The following is a 13753-nucleotide window of genomic DNA, read 5'->3' on the forward strand; positions in this document are numbered from 1 at the left end:
CCCATAGGTTTTGGGTCGTCCTGTCTCCATTGTCATTTGTTTCTAGGTATTTTTTGATTTCCTATTTGATTTCTTCAGTGACCACTTTGTTATTAAGTAGTGTATTGTTTAGTCTCCATGTCTTTGTACTTTTTACAGATCTTTTCCTGTAATTGATATCTAGTCTCATAGCATTGTGGTCGGAAAAGATACGTGATACAATTTCAATTTTCTTAAATTTACCAAGAATTGATTTGTGACCCAAGATATGATCTATCCTGGAGAATGTTCCATGAGCACTTGAGCAAAATGTGTATTCTGCTGTTTTTGGATGGAATGTCCTATAAATATCAACTAAGTCCATCTTGTTTAATGTGTCATTTAAAGCTTGTGTTTCCTTATTTATTTTCATTTTGGATGATCTGTCCATTGGTGAAAGTGGGGTGTGTTAAAGTCCCCTACTATGATTGTGTTACTGTCGATTTCCCCTTTTATGGCTGTTAGCATCTGCCTTAAGTACTGAGGTGCTCCTATGTTGGGTGCATAAATATTTACAATTGTTATATCTTCTTCTTGGATTGATCCCTTGATCATTATGTAGTGTCCAGTCCTTATTTTAAAGTCTATTTTGTCTGATATGAGAATTGCTACTCCAGCTTTCTTTTGGTTTCCATTTGCATGGAATATCTTTTTCCATCCCCTTACTTTCAGTCTGTATGTGTCTCTAGGTCTGAAGTGGGTCTCTTGTAGACAGCATATATATGGGTCTTGTTTTTGTATCCATTCAGCCATTCTGTGTCTTTTTTGGGGAGCATTTAATCCATTTACATTTAAGGTAATTATTGTTATGTATGTTCCTTTCCCATTTTCTTAAGTGTTTTGGGTTTGTTATTGTAGGTCTTTTCCTTCTCTTGTGTTTCTTGCCTAGAGAAGGTCCTTTAGCATTTGTTGTAAAGCTGGTTTGGTGGTGCTGAACTCTCTCAGCTTTTGCTTGTCTGTAAAGGTTTTAATTTCTCCATCAAATCTGAATGAGATCCTTGCCAGGTAGAGTAATCTTGGTTGTAGGTTTTTCTCCTTCATCACTTTAAATATGTCCTTCCAGTCTCTTCTGGCTTGCAGAGTTTCTGCTGAAAGATCAGCTGTTAACATTATGGGGATTCCCTGTGTGTTATTTGTTGTTTTTCTCTTGCTGCTTTTAATATGTTTTCTTTGTATTTAATTTTTGACAGTTTGGTTAATATGTGTCTTGGCATATTTCTCCTTGGATTTATCCTGTATGGGACTCTCTGTGCTTCATTAACTATTTCCTTTCCCATATTAGGGAAATTTTCAACTATAATCTCTTCAAATATTTTCTCAGTCCCTTTCTTTTTCTCTTCTTCTTCTGGAACCCCTATGATTCGAATGTTGGTGCATTTAATGTTGTCCCAGAGGTGTCTGAGACTGTCCTCAGTTCTTCTGATTCTTTTTTCTTTCTTCTGCTCTGCAGTAGTTATTTCCACTATTTTATCTTCCAGGTCACTTATCCGTTCCTCTGCCTCAGTTATTCTGCTATTGATCCCATCTAGAGTATTTTTAATTTCATTTATTGTGTTGTTCATCATTGTCTGTTTCATCTTTATTTCTTCTAGGTCCTTGTTAACTGCTTCTTGCATTTTGTCCATTCTATTTCCAAGATTTTGGATCATCTTTACTATCATTATTCTGAACTCTTTTTCAGGTAGACTGCCTATTTCCTCTTCATTTGTTAGGTCTGGTGGGTTTTTATCTTGCTCCTTCATCTGCTGTGTGTTTTTCTGTCTTCTCATTTTGCTTATCTTACTGTGATTGGGTTCACCTTTTTGCAGGCTGCAAGTTCGTAGCTCCCGTTGTTTTTGATGTCTGTCAAAACTTGGCTCAGTGGGTTGTGTAGGCTTCTTGGTGGAGGGGACAAGTGCCTGTGTTCTGGTGGGTGAGGCTGGATCTTGTCATTCTGGTGGGCAGGTCCACATCTGGTGGTGTGTTTTCAGGTGTCTGTGGACTGAATATGATTTTAGGCCGCCTCTCTGCTAATGGGTGGGGTTGTGTTCCTGTCTTACTTGTTGTTTGGCATAGGGTGTCCAGCACTGTATCTTGCTGGTCGTTGAGTGAAGCTGGGTGTTGGTGTTGAGATGGAGATCCCTGGGAGATTTTCTCTGTTTGATATTACGTGGAGCTGGGAGGTCTCTTGTGGACCAGGGTCCTGAAGTTGGCTCTCCCACCTCAGAAGCACAGCACTGACTCTTGGCTGTAGCACCAAGAGCCTTTCATCCACACAGCTCAGAATAAAAGGGAGAAAAAGTAGAAAGAAAGAAAGAAAGAAAGAAAGAGGACAATAGAAAATAAAATAAAGTAAGGTAAAATAAAATAGAGTTATTAAAATAAAAAAATAATTATTAAGGAAAAACAATTTTTAAAGTAGAAAAAGCAAACAAACCAAAAGGACAAATAGAACCCTAGGCCAAATGATGAAAGCAAAGCTATACAGAAAAAGTCTCACACAGAAGCATACACATACACACAAAAAGAGGAAAAGGGGGAAAAAATCATAAATCTTAACACAAAAAGACGAAAAGCGGAAAAAATAATAAATCTTGCTCTCAAAGTCCACCTCCTCAATTTGGGATGATTCGTTGTCTGTTCAGGTATTCCACAGATGCAGGGTACATCAAGTTGATTGTGGAGATTTAATCCACTGCTCCTGAGGCTGCTGGGAGAGATTTCCCTTTCTCTTCTTTGCTCGCACAGCTCCTGGGGTTCAGCTTTGGATTTGGCCCCGCCTCTGAGTGTAGGACGCCAGAGAGCGTCTCAGACAGGACGGGGTTAAAGGAGCCGCTGATTTGGGGGCTAGGGCTCGCTCAGGCCAGGGGGAGGGAGGGGCACGGTGTGCGGGCAAGCCTGCGGCAGCAGAGGCCGGCATGACGTTGCACCAGCCTGAGGCGCGCCGTGGGTTCTCCCGGGGATGTTGTCCCTGGATCCTGGGACCCTGGCAGTGGCGGGCTGCACAGGCTCCCTGGAAGGGAGGTGTGGATCGTGACCTGTGCTCGCACACAGGCTTCTTGGTGGCGGCAGCAGCAGCCTTAGCGTCTCATGCCCATCTCTGGGGTCTGCGCTTTTAGCCGCGGCTCGTGCCGTCTCTGGAGCTCCTTTAAGCAGTGCTCTTAATCCTGTCTCCTCGCGCACCAGGAAACAAAGAGGTAAGAAAAAGTCTCTTGCCTCTTCGGCAGCTCTAGACTTTTTCCCGGACTCCCTCCTGGCTAGCCGTTGTGCACTAGTCCCTTCAGGTTGTGTTCACACCGCCAACCCCAGTCCTCTCCCTGCGCTCCGACCGAAGCCCAAGCCTCAGTTCCTAGCCCCGCCCACCCCGCTGGGTGAGCAGACAAGCTTCTCGGGCTGGTGAGTGCTGGTCGGCACTGATCCTCTGTGTGGGAATCTCTCTGCTTTGCCCTCCGCAGCCCTGGTGCTGTGCTCTCCGCAGCAGCTCTGAAGCTTTCCCCCTCTGCCACCCACAGTCACCGCCCGAGAAGGGGCTTCGAGTGTGTGGAAACCTTTCCTCCTTCACAGCTCCCTCCCATTGGTGCAGGCCCCGTTCCTATTCTTTTCTCTCTGTTTATTCTTTTGTCATTTGCCCTACCCAGGTATGTGGGGAGTTACTTGCCTTTTGGGAGGTCTGAGGTCTTCTGCCAGTGTTCAATAGGTGTTCTGTAGGAGTTGTTCCACGTGTAGATGTATTTCTGATGTATCTGTGGGGAGGAAGGTGATCTCCATGTCTTACTCTTCCACCATCTTCCCCGCTGTCCGATACAGGGGAGACCTATGGTATTTAATTAATTTTCTCAAGTGGTACATTCAAGACTAGAGCTCTGTTCTGAATTTTAACATTCATGGGTTATTCTGCAACCCTCAGAAATCTGTTTCCTTCAATAATTTACTTTAAAACATTGATCTCCTGGTAATTAGAAATCCAAATATGGTAATCAGGAACCTCAACCTCCCTACCTTCCCCCTTTGACTTAGAGGTGGAGACAACACCCCTTTAACATAAAGGCGTTTTGTGCAGGTCATCTGCAGCCAATTGGAGGAGTACAACAGCCGTCACGCTTTATGCAATGGGACATCTGAGGGGCCAATACTGCGCAATCCTGGAAACCACGACAAAGCCAGGACCCCAAGGCTCCCCTCCTCTGCTGATGTGGAATTTTGCCTGAGTTTGACCCAGTATGAATCGGGTTCCATGGATAAAGCTGCCAACTTCAGCTTTAGAAATACACTGGAAGGTAATCCCCTTTTTTCCACTCATTTAAATTTTCTTTTTTCCTGAATTCATGTTTATAATCTCTTATCCAAAATCCTGGGTCCAGAAGTGTTTGAGAATTCAGAATTTTCTGAGTTGAGTAAGGGCATGTGGCATGTATACATATATGGCCAATAGCCCTAGGAGAGTATGGGGGGCACACATAATCTGAAACATGAATAACTCTTTAGCAAAATATATGAAAGTACCCACCAGGTCAATAAATTGAGACAAGAGGCAACGTAATGGAGAATAAAGTCAGGTTTACCACTAAAAAAATATTGGTGCCAAACAAAATAATACATTTTTTTACCTTTTTGTATTTTGGAATTATAGATATAGGACTGTGGACCTATAATATTTTTCTAACTTTTAGTATTTTTATCTAGTTTAAAATATTCTGTAGCTTGCACCTTGCCCTCTGCATCTCTTCCATCTGGCTGTTCCTGAGTTATATTCTTTTACAGTAAACAGGTGAGCTAGTAAAAAAATAAATAAATAAAAGAAAAAATAAAATATTCTGAATGCTAGCCTCTTTGAGACAAGTCTGTTCTTTTAACTATAATAAGGGTAAAAATCCCCGTGTAAGGTTAAGGCCCCATCCCATTATCCCTCAAGATTTCTGTGTTTCATCAGAGATTCCTTATCATAGTCTCTTCTAAGGCCTACCTACTTCTCCTGAAAAGCTCTCAACTTTGCTTGCATCTTCCCTTCAGCATCTGTTCATTCTTCTCTGCTCAGTGCTGACTGAGTCATGAAACCCATCTCTGCCATCTCAATTTTCATTATGTAAACAAACCTACAAATAAACAAAAAATAGGAATATTCACTCAAGTAACAGATTTAATCTGAGTTCTCGGGAGACATAGGGGACCAATTCTGGCAAGGCAGATAACTCAGAATTTAACACTAGACATTCCACCTCCTAAAAACTCTTTGGCAGCCTACCATGGATACAAAACTTTCTCTTTTCCTATTTCTTCCTCCTTAACTTTTTTTGTTTGTTTCTTGTCATTGTGATTGTTGCTTTGTCCTCTAATTTCTGTTGCTCAGCTGTGCAGAATAGTGTCTCTGTCTCTTTCATTTCCTTATATTTTTCTAATCCAGAAGGTCTTAGGGCCTTGCTCTACCTCAAAAGCAATTTAAACAAGGAGAGTGTCACCCTAAAGAGGAACCTCGGTGCAGCTATTAGAATAAAAATTGTATTTTCCTTAAATAATATTAGTAATTAACATTTTCCAAGTAATCTCTATGTGCAAGGCACCATGCCAAAGATTCTGTATAGTACCATCTCACTTAATTCTTACAACCATCCTCTGAGGAAGATAGCATCATTATTTCTAATTTAAAGAGAGGAAAGAGCATCAGAGATATCAGTAATTTGGCTACCACTCATTCGGTAAGTGGCAGAGCTAAATCTGTTTCTAGATTTGGCAAGTGCCAAAATCCAAGAGTTCTTTCCATTGTACTCTGATGACCCTGAGTGAGTTGAGCGTTTCTTGAAGGTTGAAAATATCAAGCTAGTCCTTCAATAATATAACATAAGAAGGCAATGCCTGGTGCCCAGGAGTCTCTGAGCCTACAGACTAAGACGAAGGCACACAGACAAGTTGGTGTTCACCACGTGGGTGCATTGGGCGTCCTGCTGGACTGTGCAGGGGTTAATAGCAGGATTCCAGATGCTGACTTAATGACATTATAAAGTGGGGCTCCATCCTTAAGGGAATTATAATACATGATAGGTTATTCAGGCAGATTTTCTAACAGTGAAAAAGCATAAACTTTGTTATTAAGGAACATGGGCTGATCACGGAAAGAAGGTAGGGGAGCCTCACTTCTCTGGGCCTCAAGTTAAAGAAGAAAACTGGCTTGAGCCATGTCAGCTCAGCCAGTGGCTTTCAAATGAGTTTCTAATGCGCAGTCAGTAGAGGACATCACATTTATTGTCAATAATTTGTGAATACTAATAAGTTATATCTGTGAATTATTTCTTTTCCAATAAGCTATTCTTATTTACTCATAGTCTAGTATGCTTTCTTGAGAAAGAGAGAAAAGACATTATAGCACATTATCTGGCACATAATAGATGTTCATTATGTGTTTGATAAATGAAAACATAAATAATATCTAGGGCTCTTCCAGTTGCACCTAACCCATCACTTAGTTTGTCTATACCTGTTGTATGAAGCCTATTTACTGGTAGCAAAATGTTAGAAAACATTGATCTGAGCCACCAACAAGAGCTTTTCCTGATCAGGGACACATTTATTTACTCTCTTCTTTAGAAATAATTTTAAGCTTACAGAAAAATTACAACAATAAAAACTGTACAAAACCACACATATACCTTCTACTGAGATTCACTTACCATTTACACTTGTTCTTTTTCTTTCTCTCTCTCTCATTCTGAACTATCTGAGGGTAAATTGCATAGATCAGAACCCTTTACTCTTGGATATTTCAGTGTGTTTTTCCCACGAACAAGAATATTCTCTTACATCACCACAGAACAGTTATCAACTTCAGTAAATTCTGTATAGGGGTAATGCTTTAATCGAATTTACTGTTTATATTGCATTTTTTTCAATACACTAATAATATCCTTTACAGCATTTTCTTCTCTGTAAAAGAGTCCAGTCTAGGGTCAGATGGCATTTAGTTGCCATTTCTCTTTAGCCTTCTTTTAATGTGAAATATTTCCACAGCCTTTTTTTTTCTGATGAGATTCACATTTTTGGAGAATACAGTCCCCCCATTTTTAACAGAATGCTCCTGTTCTCAATAGAATTTTTAGTAGAATGGATCCAGGTAATGTATTCTTAGCCAGAATTTTACAGAAGTGGTTTCGTGTCTTTCTAAGAGCATATAATATCTGAAGGCACACGATGACCCTCTGTCTCACTTTGGTGATGCTAATTTGATCACCTGTTTTACGTGTGGACCAGATTCCCCACCGTACAAAAACGGTCCCAGATTTCACCATTGGGCACACCTTCAAGCCAATTCTTATGTCTCTGTTTCATGACCCTATCATTTTTTTAGCTCTTTCTTTTTTTCTGGTACAACAAAATACTCTAGACTCACCTTGCCCAAAGCCACTGGCAAACACTGCACTCTCTTCTCTCAATAAATGCAGGTGGAATTGAATTGTCAGTTTTGATTGAACCTCACAGTTATTGCTGCCCTTTTTTCTTTTGGGTCTCATGAGAAGTATGTGATGTATTTCCCATACAACAAATTCCCACAGCCAGTCCTGGGATGGAGGAACTGTTGCATTTTTGTCTAGGAAGTTATTTATGTAACCTCAGCTTTCCTCTTGGATTTAAATGCTGAAGTAAAGATTGAAAATGTGTGATTTATGAATTGTGTAAAAGAGACACATAAAGCAAAGAAGAATTAGTATGCATTATAAAAGGTAGTCTTCTGCTTAGGTGGTCCCTGTGGAGTATGGGCTATTCGATTCAAAGAAGAATCTTCTCATGTGCAAATCTCTGACTACCCATGGTGTCCCGTATTTCACACTTTATAATAATGATAATGCAAAAATTGTACTGCTGTGGGTATTGGGGAATGGGGTGGGCTGGCAGTTTAGAGAAGTGGTTAAAGGCAATCAAACTGACTGGGATTTGATCTAAACTCTACCACTTCCTAGATCTGTTACCTTCAGTAAGCTATTTAACTCTCAGGGCCTTAATTTCATCATCTGGAAAATGTAGATAAGAATAATAACTTAGAGGGTTCATGTAAGGATTAAATAATATAATATATGTAAGGAACGTATAACATTTCTTCAAAAAATGGCAGCTATTATTATGTTAAACTGGAATTAGTTTTTGACAACTCAGTTATCAGTCATTAATTTTTCTGACAATTAGCTTACAAACTAAGTATAGACTGCATCCTGAGAAAATAAATCATGATGTGCTAGGTGCAGAGAAAAATATAGGGAGGAGGAAAGATAGAAGAGGAACTTTCTTGAGACAGACCCAGGGAGGGAGCATTTCTGAAGGTAAAAGCTACTGCTTTTCAGAGTGAATTCCCAGAAGCAAGGAGTCAAGAGCAAAGGCAGCTCCTGATACCTAAAATAGAAGAAGATGCAGGAACAAGGAATGACTCTAATTTAATGGTATGTTCTCAGCCCCAAGCACAGTGCAACTTAGAACCATGGAACATATAGTTGGAAGACATTTCTCAATGTATTCAGTTCAACATCTCTCATTTTGCTGAGATGCACACAATAATAGTATCTCTATGTGGTCTTTCAAGAACAGAGATCAACCTACCTCATAAGGGAGAACAGGATGTTCTTTAGGTTAAGACAAAATCTAATTGCGTCCTCCATGAACCTGGTACTCTGTGAAATTATAAAAGTCCAAAGACATGAAAAGATGACTACTACACAGTTTCTGACCTTGAGGAGCTCACCAGCTGGTGAGAAAACATCACACAAACCCATAAGGAAAACACAATATGATGCTCAATATAAAATGAGGTAGGAACCCAGAACTAAACCAGAAACAACTCCCAACCTGGAGAAATTGGAACCGGATCTTGAAATAGCAATAATTTCTCACCAAGAAAAGCAGAGACGGAAAGGCACTTCTAGCTGTGGGAACAACATATGCAGTGGAATAGAAGTATTGAAAGCATAAGATTAGATACAACAAAATGAGAAAATGTATATGGCTAGAATATTAAGTTTGTAGTGGGAAATAACAAAGAGGTATAGAAGGTTTAGAATATGCCATGAATACCCATGTTTCTAAATCTTCTCCAGAGAGGAAAAAAATAGGCTCCTAAGAATATGTCCACAGATCCCTAGGGAATTAAGAAACTAACATTTATTCTTTGTAAATGCCATTCATATCTTCCCTGTAGAAGAGATATGTTTGAAAATCCAAAGTTTAAATGTCACGATCTAATGTTCATATCTTCAAGAACATGTCTAAATACCTTGTGTGAAACACTGCTATAGACAATGGGAGTCAAGAGGGGTTTTTAAGCAGGAACTTGATATGATTCTATCTATGTTTCAGAAAGATGTGAATCTAGTGCCCTTAGCAGAATGCAGAAAGACTAATTAATGAGCTGTGGGGGGATGATGAATGGTGAGGGCTTTATCCAAGGCAGGGAGAATGAGATGAAGATGAGTTGGTTAGAGTACAGAAACTCTTCTAGACTCTAGAGTATGGAGTATTGGAAACTCTTGATGACTAAATAGGAGGCAGAAAGGTAAGCATCACATTGAGGAGGATTATGAAATGTCTTCCACTGACTTCTAATAATTGGTCCTTGTTTTGTCCTCTTAAGTATACACCACTAAAAAATCTAGTTTATGTAACAGCCCTTCTAAAAATATCCATCTATTATGATTCTCTAGAACGTTTTTCATGCAGCCCTTTCACCCTTTCTATTTTATTGTGACTACCCGGGAAGTATCTTACCTCCTCATTTGCCAGAATTTCTTGAGGAGCAGTCTAGGAAATGGGTAAATGAGCTCTGGGCTTTCATGAAAGTTAATTGGGGTTTTTAAATTTTGAATGAAGTCTTAAGGTAACAGTATGCATACCTGAAGAGAAAGGCCAGTGGCCAGGCACAATGACGTCTCAAAGGATGATCTAGTCTCCAGTCTTCCTGCCTAAGAAATGGACTTTCTTACCATATGCAGAAATGGTCACACAAACTCAAAGATAAATTACATTGACAACTGTTGTATAAACCAGAATGCTAAGGAGATTGTTTAAGTGAGGTGAGACATTCTAGTGATGGAAAGGCTCAAGGCCTCCCCTACACACCTTCTTTACCAATTCTAAGAGAATCAGAAAGCTGAGTAGCTTGGTATAGTTTGGCGTACACTGACTCAGAATGAGGTGGAGGGTTTTGAGAAAGAGTTCATCCAGATCAGGAGAACCTTTCTGAGCCTGGATTACTTAACTCCCCAGAATTATCACCATGCCAACCTTGTTGATATTCTGAACAGGCAATGATCCTGATCATAATAATAACAATAAAAACCTCTATGTGCTAGACATTCTCATTTCCCACGTGTTTTATTACTTAATCCTCACAACAGTCTTGAGATATTTAATATTCACTGATTAAGCTGATGCACCATCTTCAGTGAACTAGTTATTCTAATGAGTTTAGGAGACAACCTCTCTTCTTCTAGTTGAATGAACTGAATCAACTCATTTGACTTGAAGAATAACATTTTTTCTCTTTACTCCAAGTTCTTAGGGCAAATAGGACCCTTCCTATTACATGTAATAAATTCAAACAAGTGTCCTGCATATTATTTTCCAAGTGGGTTTGCTTTGAATTGTGATTCTTTTACTAGGAGATAATGTAACCTTTTTTAAAAGCCTGAAATAATACGGAGTGCTATGTTATGGAGAAGGCTTTGTGGATATGCAAGCATGTTTTTTAAGATTTCTAGGGAAGAAGCTGCTCTCAGTGATGAGTTAATACTTATGTGTTAGGTTCACAAAAAACAAGTCAAGCTTAATTCCTATATATACAAATGCCTTTTAAATTCTTAATCAGTGCTTTGCTTCCCAAAGCTGAAGGGTGGCAAGACCAGAATACATTCATTTTATCTGGCCATTAGAAGCTCTCTAGTCAGGGTGCAGTGAGAGCCTGCTAGAAACTATGACTGTTTGAGCATTAGGGAGCATTTTAATTTTTTTTGCAGAAACAATTTTTTTAGACCCATTGACATTGTTCAGACATCTGTGTGGTAGAAACTCACGGTTGTATATTTTTTCAGAAAAAAAAAGAACCCTTAAAAACAGAATAAGTAGTTTAAAGTTTGGGGATATTATTGCTTGATACTCAGTAAACTTTTAGCAACAAATGTGTTAGTAATATACCCTGGAGCTCTCTCTGTAAAAAACAAAATGGTCAGTCCCCATGTATTTATACATTTTAAAACGACTCTTCCAATTCTCCCTGCTTCTACCAGTTGTACTGGCATGCAAATTGTTCTTGCCAAATGTGAATGTTGCGAAAGTAAAGTAATTTATTTAAGACACATGTCAGCTGCGTTATGAATTAAAAGGTGCTGGTATTGTGTACTGGCAAACACCACTTTAGAAAGCAACACTAGAGAAAGAGAGATGAAAAACATCCCATATTGGGACAGGACCCTTTAAAGTGGATTGAAATACTAATTTTGAAGGCATTTAGCAATATATTTGAGCATCAATTCTAACATTATGAGTATCTTCTCCCTTATTTAAAAAATGTATTTAATAATTACATATTTAGGCTATTGTGAGGATGCATGCATACCTAGCTCCTACTATATATGCAAGATATGTTTCTCTTTTTCTCCACTCCTGTCTTCTCTGCAATCTTCAGTAGTCATCCCAACTTCCCTTATAATTTGGCATAGGTTACTAATCTTCATGATATGTATTTACTCATAATAGACAGCTTTCATTCACTTTTTCATCATTTGAATTCACCGCTGTGGAAAATGGCTGTTTGCTGAAGGATAATATCATTTTCCAATAATTCAACTTAAGGTCCTAGAAGATCTTTAAGGAGCAAATTAATAATATACCTCTTCTAAATATAGAGTCAGGCATTTGGTCTTTGGAGATTTCACTTCGTTGGCACAAATCTTGGTGAAAATGCCACCACTCATTAGCAATAAACACTGCAAAGAAAAAGCAGAATTCTATTTTATGTATTTATTCACTTAACAAATATGAGTTGAGAGACTTCAGGAACCAAAGACAAATTGGCTGAGACTTCAGGAACCAAAGACAAATTGATTATGTCTCATGTATACATAGGACTGCTTTATAACCTTCTACAGCAATTGATCTGTTCAATAAGATATTTTGGTTTCAGAATCTATTTACAACTCTTAGAATATATGGACAACTCTACAAAGCTTTTGTTTATGTGAGTTATATTGATGGCTACTTAGCATTTTTAAAACTAAATCTGAGAAGATTTGGAAATATTTATTGATTCATTAAAATTATAAATATTAATCATTACATGCTAGTATAGATAACATAATTACAATATATTTTCAAAAACTAGTAAATGGCATGGCACTTTACTATATATATATTTGATTTATATATTTGCAAAAAGAAGAGATCTGGATTCTATGTCTGCTTCTATACTCAACATATTATGATATGGTGTTTGATTGAAGAACTTGAAGAAAATACATCTTCACACATATAAAATTGGAATAGGAGCAGTATTTTTAAAATATCCTCTGATAATTCTGGATCTTCTTTTTCTTTCTCTACCAAAATTTAACTAGTGGTAATTTCTTTTTTTTTTTTTTAATTTCAACTCCCATTTATTGAGGTATATTTAGATGTCAGACACTGTGCTAAGAGCAATACATATATTATTCATTCTAATCTTTGTAAAGATGCCACAAGGTAGGTATTATTATTATTGCCATGATTATATTTTAACAGGAAAGGAAATTGAGACTTGGAGACAATAAGTTATTTTTCATGACCTATGGTTGCTAAATAAAGAGCTGAGTTTCAAGGCTACTTGACACCAGAACCCAGGCTCTTAACATGCACTTTAGGGCATAAATTCATTAAAACAATGTTTTTCACCTTGTTAAGAATAACTAATGTATAGTCTATGGATTCTACATAACTCTGGGAGGATTTTAAAAATACTTTTTGTGTTAAAATAATTATACAGGAAGTTGCAGAAGTACAGAAACTTCCTAGGTACCCTTCACCCAGTTTCCTCCAATGGGTACATTTTACATGACTATAGTACAATATCAAAACCAGAAAGTTAATATTGATATATATGTCTGGAAATTCTATGTCATTGTTTTTTTAACTTGTGAGTTTTTTTGTTTGTTTGTTTTGCTTTCTCTCCTTTTCTTTCATTTATTTATTTATTTTTTGGCTGCACTGGGTCTCAGTTGCGATACACAGGGTCTTTAGTTGTGGCATGCAGACTCTTGGTTGCGGCATGAGGGATCTAGTTCCACCACCAGGGATTGAACCTGGGCCCCCTGCATTGGGAGCGTGGAGTCTTACTCACCAGACCACCAGGGAAGTCCCAAATTCAATGTCATTTTATCACATCTGTAGATTCAGGTAACCATCATGACAATCAAGACACAGAACTATTCCATCACCAGGAAGATTTCCCTTGTGCTACCTCTTTAAAGTCACATCTGCCCCCATTCTTCTACCATCCCTAACCCCTAGCAAGCACTACTATCTATCTCTATAATTCTGTCATTTTGAAAATGTTAAACAGAATCCTAGAGTATAGGACCTTAGGAGACTGGCTTTTTTCAGGGGCATAATGCCCTTGAGACCTATCCCAGTTGTTGCCTGTATCAACAGTCTACTCCTTTCTATTGCCTAGTAGTATTCCATGTTCAATATACCACAGCTTGTTTAACTATCACCTATTGAAGGATCTTTTGGTTGTTTCCAGTTTGGGGCTATT

The 13753-nt window shown here is 38.4% G+C and overlaps 1 protein-coding gene across 1 annotated transcript in view; it reads left to right on the forward strand.

Annotated features, from left to right (window-relative positions):
• Nucleotides 1–4044: 4044 nt before the first annotated feature.
• Nucleotides 4045–13753, forward strand: part of LOC103083618 (tyrosinase) — a gene marked incomplete at its 5' end in the record, with an annotated part of 86462 nt that continues 76753 nt past the window's right edge. The window contains one exon of the mRNA XM_007463781.1: nt 4045–4274. Within this exon, the coding sequence (XP_007463843.1) occupies nt 4045–4274 (230 nt within the window). The remainder of the gene's footprint in view (nt 4275–13753) is intronic.

The sequence above is a fragment of the Lipotes vexillifer genome, unplaced genomic scaffold (assembly GCF_000442215.2).
Source record: "Lipotes vexillifer unplaced genomic scaffold, Lipotes_vexillifer_v1.1 scaffold1304, whole genome shotgun sequence".
Taxonomy (NCBI): Eukaryota; Metazoa; Chordata; class Mammalia; order Artiodactyla; family Lipotidae; genus Lipotes; species Lipotes vexillifer.